The sequence below is a fragment of the Aplysia californica genome, unplaced genomic scaffold, assembly GCF_000002075.1.
Source record: "Aplysia californica isolate F4 #8 unplaced genomic scaffold, AplCal3.0 scaffold00016, whole genome shotgun sequence".
Classification (NCBI taxonomy): domain Eukaryota; kingdom Metazoa; phylum Mollusca; class Gastropoda; order Aplysiida; family Aplysiidae; genus Aplysia; species Aplysia californica.
In genome coordinates, this window is record NW_004797286.1 from 2,032,336 (window position 1) to 2,042,435 (window position 10,100).

The 10,100-nt window shown below is 39.3% G+C and overlaps 1 protein-coding gene across 1 annotated transcript in view; it reads right to left on the reverse strand.

The window, feature by feature from the left end:
* Positions 1-10,100, reverse strand: part of LOC101855994 (integrin alpha-8) — a gene marked incomplete in the record, with an annotated part of 90,749 nt that overhangs the window by 44,376 nt on the left and 36,273 nt on the right. The window contains 2 exon segments of the mRNA XM_013085871.2: positions 4,012-4,091; positions 7,125-7,245. Coding sequence (XP_012941325.1) covers positions 4,012-4,091; positions 7,125-7,245 — 201 coding nt within the window.

A 10,100-nucleotide genomic window follows, 5' to 3' on the forward strand; every position in this document is an offset into this window, starting at 1 on the left:
AGACGAATATAATTACAAGATTGTTTCAGAGGCAAGACCGAATTTCTGATAACTTGAGTAGATAAAAACAAACCAAAGAAAGACATCAAGAGACACTTCTTGGAAAAAAGCACAACAGTTCAAGAGAAAAGATACAATGTAAAATCCAATACCAAAGTATGATTTTGTATATAATCTAATAAACAGAAACTCACTGCACACCCAAAAAGATATTGAATGCTACAAAAGAAGGCTATGAGACACCTAAGAGTGGGGTTAAACCCGGGCTGCTACGCGTGCAAATAAAATACCAACGTCCAAGAAACCTCTCCTTGAGTACTTTTGGCTAAAGAATGGACTCACTCGGTCAAACGCTGCAGAGAAGCCAAATTGGCAATACCCTTGTCTGGTAAACTGGTCCCGACTTCGTGGATTCTTGTCCACAGCTATGCCGGTGGCAACAGTGCAAACATTTAGTGAGGGGAGTTGTTGGGTACATAATGCCATACATAGAGCAGTTTATACCATTATTAACATATTGCAGGTAGATTGGCGAAAACTGAAGGGTGTGGAAGTGCTAACTATGAGTAGAAGAAAATATTGTGAAACAGAGATGAGAAAGACATAGAGAGGCACAGAGAGGGGTAGAAAGAGGCAAGGAGAGAGAGAGAGAGAGAGAGAGAGAGAGAGAGAGAGAGAGAGAGAGAGGGGGGGGGGGGGGGGGGGGGGGGGGGGGGGGGGGGGGGGGGAGAGAGAAAGAGAAAGGGGAAATCGTAGGTGAAGGAGTAAAAGACTAATGTATTTCTAACTGAGACAAAGACAGTCAGGCAAAACAAATTGCTTTCAAGATAGAACAGCAGAAGTAAAAGTCTATACTATCACACGAGAGGAAAGAGAAAGACTATTCATAATAAAGAAGCCAATTTCATTCACCTTCAAAGGCATATGGAAAGCTAAGTAAACTAGACAGATTTTTCACAAGGAACAGCTCGTAACAACACTCTGCATGAACAGAAAACTCAGAGGAAAGTTATACTCAGAGATATTATGTACTTAAAGCAATCATGCCTAGATGCCAAATGTGACTGAAACTAACCCTGTGGTCTATTCAAGTCGTGCAAATACAGAAACTATCCATTACAGAGAAGAGTACAAGAAGTACAATTAAGTACAACCAAAACCAATTTTAGAAGGTATTCTGAAACAAAATCTACTCGAAAGTTGAGAAGACAATAGACAGACACATATCTGAGAAATATGTCCATTTATCTATCACCTGTGGATGTCTACTTTAGAAGAAGTGATTTAAAAAAAACAAGACAAAGACCAACAGAAAAATAGAGACAAAAAGGAAGGAAGAGAAAATATGGTTTAGTAGTTAAGGGATACGCATGAAGGCAAGTAGTCAGGTGGATGGACAGAAACAAACACGGAAATTAAGACAAAGCTTGAAAGGACGGGGAAAGGGGGGCTAGGAGGTGGGGTGGAAGAGCGAGGAACGGAGAGAAAGAGAGAGAGAGAGAGAGAGAGAGAGAGAGAGAGAGAGAGAGGGGGGGGCAGAAAGAGAGGGGGGGTAAGGCCAACGAAAACAGAGAAACAGCTCACTCGTGCCAAAGAGTCACACACTGCTAGTGGTGCAGGCAGACGGTTTCTCGCCAGCTGGAATAGTGGTTAGCATCAGATTCCGATTACCTGGTCATCTATTCTCTCACAAAAACAGCAAAACGATAGAAAGACCACTCACAGGACAGACAGCTTTTTGGCACTGTAACCAAACAAACGAGAGAAAGGGCATGCAGATAAAGGAAGTTGACCACCACTAAGAGCAGAAAGATGAATATTATGTTTATGGAACAAGAAGCCGTGAAACGTGAGAGAGTTAGCATAACCTCGAAACCAATTATTTTAGCCCAAGTTTTGATGGGCTCCAGTGAAACTAAGAGGTATTCTTTTCCACACCATACCTGTATACATACACATACAAGAGAGTGTAGAGTGCGCTTGTGCAAGAAAACAGATACAGATCACGACTACGCTCGATACGACGAAGAAAAGATTTCAATTTGCAGTTGCAGAGAACGAGAGAGACAACTTTTCACCAACAAGGAAAAAAAACTACTCTAACATTATATGAAACACGACCATTCAAAAAAGTGAACAGATCAAGTCCTCGCATCTACACAGACAAACAATAATAAAAAGAGAATACACAAAAAGGAAACTGTCTCTCTAATCAAAGGCATCTCACTATTTGCCTCCGTAAATACGGCGGTCCATTAAAGAAATAAATTAAAGATCAAGTTGCAAGAGTTCACGATATCATTACAGGAACACGGAAACTCACGTCTTAGACACTAAACTGGGAACACAAGAGTATTATTTCAAAATTGGAAAACAGAACATTCTCGTCGCAACTGTCTGTGAAGTAGACCAATATTATTACAGTTACAGCAAATCTCTGGCGTCTGTACAACATGGGCGGTGCCTGCTGCTTCCATATGTTGTTACCTCGCCATGCCTACTGATTCATTAACGTGTGAGTATGTATCGTACGCCAAAACATTTATTACCCAGAATGCTGCCATAAAAAGTTTCTGCTTTTAGAATGTCAGAGACATGAAAACTGGGGAAATTTCAGTGGGTCATTTCCAAGGACATTAAGAGATTTTAGTCATCTGAAAAGGTGTAAATTACCAACTATGGTAAGAAAATCACTACGATTTTCATAATTCATCTTTGTAAAATCAAAAACGATGAAGGGATTAACCAACGTCTTCACGCCATAACAAGGCCTATATCAGAGTGTGATCATAAGCAAATCTTTCATCTGCTAGGTCAGCAGTTTTGATTGATTTCAATAACGTTTTTATGTGAAACAAATGGTGCACGCAACAATGAGTCTTCATTGCTTTGTAAGGTTTGTGCTCCGTACAAGCACAAGTTCGATGGCTCATGACTGTAGCAAGTGATTACGGAGATATATGCCCATAACTGGAGAAGACTTAGATCTATTACATAAACATTTCGATTACAAATTGAACAGTGGACAATTACAACACCAGAACATGTTACTTGCTCACCAATAACCAAGAATACTAAGCTTTTAGACAACTTAAGAAGAAACCTCCTGCAGTGGTGGGTTTCATGATCACTACGTTTTTTTAAAAAAAGCTCATTTAACCTACTGCGAAGAGGCGAGGAACCATTCGGAGGTACCAATGGTGTTAGGAATGGCAAGGTCATCAGAGATAGAGCATACTAACGCTTCCCCCAAGACCTACTCATACTTTCTCGCACGGTGGCCTCTCTGCGTCACGAAAAGCTCTCGTCGTGATGTTATCATTATTTTTTTGCGGTGTATGACTATAATCGCACTTACTGCATAATCAATCGGCATCATTGCTGTAATATATACTCGCAGCAATCGCTGAAAAGCGACGAAAAGATAAACAATTCCACCGGCGGATTCTTTCAGATAACTTTGAAGGCGCTGAGAAAAGTCAAAAAGTAATTACTCCCCTATACAAAACAGTTTAAGTATACACCTGTGTGTATCAAAATGAGCCCATTACCCTTCAACAAACGTTGTTAAGTATTGCTTCATCGGCGGCTCCCCTGTACATCCCCATCCCCCCCCCCCCCCCCCCAACCTCGCAACATCAAAAATATTGTACACGTACAATCATTTTGTCTATGTATAATTTGATTTTCAGAACTGTATTGTGCTCATCTAGGATCAATACAACTGCAATGTTTTCAAATTCGCGAGCTTAGGGTCAGTGATAAGTAAGCAAAATGTGCAGGACAAAGGGGGTGGGGACGATGAGGACATGCCAGTCAACAGCGAGAAATGCGACCACTATGAGTAATATCTGTGTGCAAAGTGTGCGCCACGAAGCCCAATCGTTCCCATCCAAAGAAACGTGGTTGCTGGTCAATTTTCAAAAAGGAAACCAAAAATAAAATAAAGAAATGAAATGAAAACAACAAAATGTCGGTGCTACATTTGTGGTGGAAGGGGAAAAAACTTACACTGGAAAACACAGCAGAAAAGCCAGCCTGGCAGTAACCTTGTCGATGGTATTGGTCGCTATGGCTGACGCGGTCGACAGCTAGAGGGAAGAGGCACCCCATGCAAAAACGAGTGACATGTTAGTTTGTTGTTATTATTGTGGTCATGGTTATGATCGCATTATCACGGTAGCATTACCGGACCCTGAATGCCAGGACCAGTAAAAGGCCATTCGGATTAGGCACAGAAAACAAAGAAATAATGGACTGAGGTGTCAATATGGCGTTTTTGAAGAAGACGCTACTTTTGAGCACTTTCTTTATGAAGGAACGTTAAGTTAGGATACTATTATAAAATTCATGTCATCAAGATATCTACATTTGAGCAGTTACTAGTTAAAGAAGGTTTAATCAGTTCCCTGGTTCATGAATGACATATCAAGTTTGGAGCTTCAGTTGCTGGCGTAGACAATCATAGAACTCAACGTTATTCTTTTCAAATCAGATTTCAGAACATCTGTAAATCAAACTAAACGGATAAGTTTCATATCCTCTGGCATACGTTTTTGTTCAGTTTGAAGGCTGTGAAAATTTAGCTGCAAAATGAATGGAAAACACCATTATGCTGTTATAGTTTGATGTGGAGTGCTTTTTCATGAGAGGAAAAACCCGCCAGATGTCCAGCCAAGCAACAAAAGAAGCCTTGATCTCTAGTATCCACCTTAACAGTTTTGAAAAAAAGGACCCCACCAATATTAAACTTACAATCATATCACGTCTTCGTCAAAAGGCAATATAATTAAACCTCTAACCTTTTTTATGTTTTGGAAGCATATCATCAACGAGACAGAAACAAATATCGGTTATGACATCACAGACAGTTAGGGTTGATTAAACTGTATAACACAGTTATTATCATAAACACAAGTGATAAAAAAGCAACACGTACATTAATGGTGACGAAAGACAGTAACAACGAAACCAATCAATCAAATTATATCTCCTGCCTGAGACCAACTAAACAAACAAACAATAAACAACACCACGAAATATTGACACAAAACAATAAAGAAACACAAATAATACATGTACCTAGCTAGGACCCATAAAGTAGCCAATATATAACAATAGTACCCACTAGCCAAAAAAAAATCCTGCTTAGACATTATTTCTTGGATCTCTGTGGCAAAAAGTGGCAAAGCTAAGCCAGTGCGTAAAGCCAGGCTGCCGGAAGTGACGCTGCTGAAACTCCAGTGAGGCATGCAAAAACAGATCCAGACAGAAAACTACATCAGCTGTGGGCTAGACTGGCAATTGTCCAGCTAACAGCAAACGCACTCTACTCATACAGGCATGCACGTCGCCATTACACACCTATTAAAGTCAGTATTGCCACAGAAAAGGTGGAAAATTGAAAATGCCAAGGCAAAGGCGAAGATTTTAATTTTTTAATTTTGTTTGTGGATATCAGTTTTTATTCTCAGACTTCTTGCAGAATGAAAAATATTACTACACTAACAGGTTGAATATCTTGTCTTATTTAATGTCACCTATCCGAATATTGATATTTGTCCTTTCCGTGTTACAATTAATTGTTACATCTATCTAAGTCTAAACCTGCTTATCAAAAAGAAAAAAAAAAGAAAAAGAAAAACCACCACAAAATCCCGAAGACTCAGAGAGTTATGCTTCAGACTAAACCTTTTAAAAAGGGAAAGTGGGCTAGGCGCACCCGTAGATATAATAGTATGCTTAAGAGAGAAAGTTCAGGTTGCAAAATCCCCCCAGCCAACGATTAATATGTGCGAAAGTCGATAAAAGACAGAGGTGCAATAATACAACAAGGCAAAGTATTCTACAAAGACAAGTATAAAGACAATATTGCACGACACTGAACAAATAAAAAAGATAAATAATTCATAAAAAGGGTTGGTTCAAAGAGAATATAAAACAATGAAAACAGAAATAGGTAACGTGATATATTTTATAATTAAAACATGCTAAAAAAACAACCTATTTAGAAGAAGATGGTGAAAACAACAGCTTTATGCTGGGGAGCTCAAGGCATGAAGAAAGTCAATCATCATCATCATCATCATCATCATCATCATCATCATCATCATCATCATCATCATCATCATCATAATCCCCACCACCACCACCACCACCACCACCACCATCACCACCATCATCATCATCATCATCATCATCATCATCATCATCATCATCACCATCATCATCATTATCATCTTTCAAGTGGAACAAAAAAAAAGGAAGCGCATCTCCTTACTTTAAAAAGTAAGCGCAATTTCAAAAGCACAGCATCCCCACTCCTGTTCCCAGCTATCGAGCTTAGAAAAAAAAACGCTCCAAGATGAGACAAAATTCTGGACCCAGCTCGAACTTGAACCCTCGGCCTTTGCTCCTTCGTCAAGTTAGCTAAATAACTTTAACCGAGCAGCCAAAATAATTACACCCTCTATACGACTGAAAGCTGGATGTATGCTGGATGTATAGCATACATATAGCAAAAGATTTTAGTTCAGGTGATATAAAACCATGAATAAAAAAAAGTATGAGACCTATTTGAGAAAGGTGGAAAAAAAATCTTCATTTCAGTCTTTAACTTTTTCTCATATTGTGTCTACTTTGATTTATCTATACATGTATATCTATCTGTCTGACTGTCAATCTATCTATATTATGTCTGTCTGCTAAGCAGAAGCAACAGATTTTCAAGAAAATAAACAAATAAAACGGCACGTTTACCCCCCCCCCCCCCTTTATTATTTCCACCTTCTTTTTGTACGTTTTGATCTACTAATCAAATCAATTTAGTTCTGAAAGAACGCCTTCTTCATCGTTTCTTACTGTAGCTGAACTCCATACCTTAAAAACTATTTTAATAATAAGCCAAATCCCATCAACTGTACCGCTAATAAACGGTGCTGTTAATACATGAACACCATAGACCCATCTTACCGCTGTGATTGGAGAAATAACACTAGTAACAACAAAAAAGAGCCCTTTAAGTCCAGGGCGTAAGCTCATAAAGCTCATCTTTAAAGTGAAACAAAACTTAATTAAGAAACTTTAAAAGTTTCACAGACGACAGTGGACAAGATTCGTCTTACCTGTCATGCACGGTGCATACTTTTCATACTTTGTGGTGGAGGTTTTGGCCACATAGCATATGCCCACAGGCTCTCTCTTATCCAAGGACTGTGAGAAATACACGTACCGGGGAGCACAAGCCTGTGGCAGAAAAAAACAAACAATTGTATGAGATGACAATGTGATATGAATTGTAACAAAAGGCTAACCCCACGCACCCCTTCTCAAAACATCAATCTGATTCTAAAAACGTTTAGGGGGCTGGCTGCTTCGACCCTGCCAATGAAGGACAACCCAGGCTGAGAAGGATAAATGAAGCATCCAAGCAGACAGAAGGGGCTAATCGATAGAAACACACACACACACATACACACACACACACAAACACACACACACACACACACACACAGACACACACACACACACACACACATATGCCACTCGCATATTCTGGCTGCAACAAAAAAGCCTAACCTCTGCACCTCATACGCCAGTAACGCAATACACAGCAACGTGACAGTGTCACAGACACAGTGATATTTGGGAAACAAAACTTAGTGTCGTGTGTTGTATGCAGTTACCACAAAGATCAGCCTCAAACTTAAAAATGAAAAGTATCGGTCAGAAGTAATGCATACTTCTATAATGTCACTAATATTGACTGGTGCCTTTAATGGTTAAAAACTAAAAATTAACGAATGCCTTGCATTATAATACACATTGCTCCCAAAGGGTAGAGATACTGGGTGATACGACTTGTGAACTACACTAACACTTTACATAAAGATTCAATATGTAAAAATAGAGGTACTACACATACATATATCTTGACCAACGGGAAAAATTTCAAAACTGACTTTGTCGTCAGTTCTTCTGTCGACATCCATTCCGTGGAAAACCCAAACAAACGGAGCAAATATAAATTATACATACGTGTACATGACATGCATTTAGATCGTAGACTATAAAGGCGCCACAACTTACTTGATAGCAAGTGAACAACAATCAAATTATCTGCCATTTGCCTACAAAGGCAGTGACCGCAACGTGCCATTCTACCCAAGCCGTGTGCGTTTCAATCCACCCTCATCATCGTAATCACAGGTGCCAGTTATTCTGCCATTTGCCAACAGAAATTGAGGCTATCAGCCTCGGCAATGTCAAAACAATCAGATTTGATATTTTATCTTGATAACTGTCTGTTAACGTCGGGAGAAGATTTCTACAACGACTGAAGCTAGAGATATCGGTTTGGGAGACAAAACCATAAAAATGTCGCTTTTGTAGTTGTTGCTGATGACGACAATGACAACGACGACGACGACGACCACGATGACGATTGGGATGATAATGATGTTCCCCTTTTCCCTTCCTTTGGCCTTTCTGATAATCTATTTTTCTCGCACACACCATTGCGCATCATGATGTAAGTGTACACATGCTTTTGTTTCCATAGTGCAGTCACTATTATTCTTTCATGTTCCTGGCAAAGACCTCAGGGCGAAATATTCAACTTTTTTCAGCATGACAAATTTTGATTGTCTTTTTTTTATCTTCGAGCTGTCAACGATGGTGATGATGATGATGATGATGATGATGATGATGATGATGATGATGATGATGATGATGATGATGATGATGATGATGATGATGATACTGTACTGATGATGATTTTTTAGTTTGTTTCCTTAATGGGCCTGGCGGACTCCACGAAGAAATCTTTGAGCGAGAGCGAGGCTCTTTTTCAGCTCCATTGTCTATATACTCAGAGGCACCTCCACTCGTCCAAATAACGATGATGATGATGATGATGATGCTGATGATAATGATGATGATGATGATGATGATGATGATGACTCCGAAACCCTCCCCTCTATATGTAATCGTTATTACCCCTTTTACCATGGATTTTCCACGGGCACCCTATACGTTTCTTGCGAAGTAATGTATTTTGCTATAACAACTTAAGTATGATGTCCCGTTTTTACAGGGGTTTTCCGCACTGTGAATTTTCTTTGGAGCTGTATATCGCACATTGTTGTGACATATCATTGGCATGTCATGAAAATTCTAGTTTTTTGTTGTTGTTGTTGTTGTTGTATAAATCCTGAACGGTTAAAAACAATGTCACCAACAAAAGTCATGAAAAATCCATAGATCTTGATTCTATATTATAGCTTTGTCCTTTGAACAAGGTGTGGATATTTCAAAACAAACGCCAGAGTTGTAAAATTGATTTGCACTGATTATTGCGCCACATGGATCGCTTTGCATTTGAAAAAAAAATGGAGTGTTTGTTCGCCAATATTTTTGCTCAATCACTCGTCTCGGATACTGTTTATTCACGAACCGGAAAGAAACATAGTTCTTAATACAGCAAAGAAAAATGCATTTAAAGAAAAGGGGAAGAAGAATAAATGTTTTAACCCATTTTTTTTATTTTTATTGTTTAGGGTTTTCTTCCCATGCGGCATCTTAATTCTATTGCATGTGACTGAAACAAAAGAACCATAATTTTTATTTGTTAGACCGCCTAAAACGATGTTCGTTGGCCTTGGATCAGATCAATATTTTTTTTAAAAATACTTTAGAGAGGCGGCGATGGAGGCAGTTTCCATGTTGAATACGATTTGTAAATAAAGACTTCGGGAAAACGATTACGGCGCTTATGAACGAAAAACGTTGTAATTAGCCACAGTTATGTATGATCACACCCGTAATGTAAGGGAAACAAATGACCGTTACATTCTTTGAAGGTCCCTGAGCGCAACGAGACTTTAAATTAGCTAAATGTTTAGAGGGGCGGAGAGGAGAGTTGGGAGGGGGGCAGATAGGCAGAAAGATAGACAGATATATAGACAGACATAGAGAGAGAACGAGAGAGACAGATAGATGGAGAGAGAGAAAGAGAGAGAGAGAGCATGTATGAGACAAAAAGAGTGTGTGTGTGGGCAGGTGTGTGTGTGAGTGTGTGTGTGTGTGTGTGTGTGTGTGTG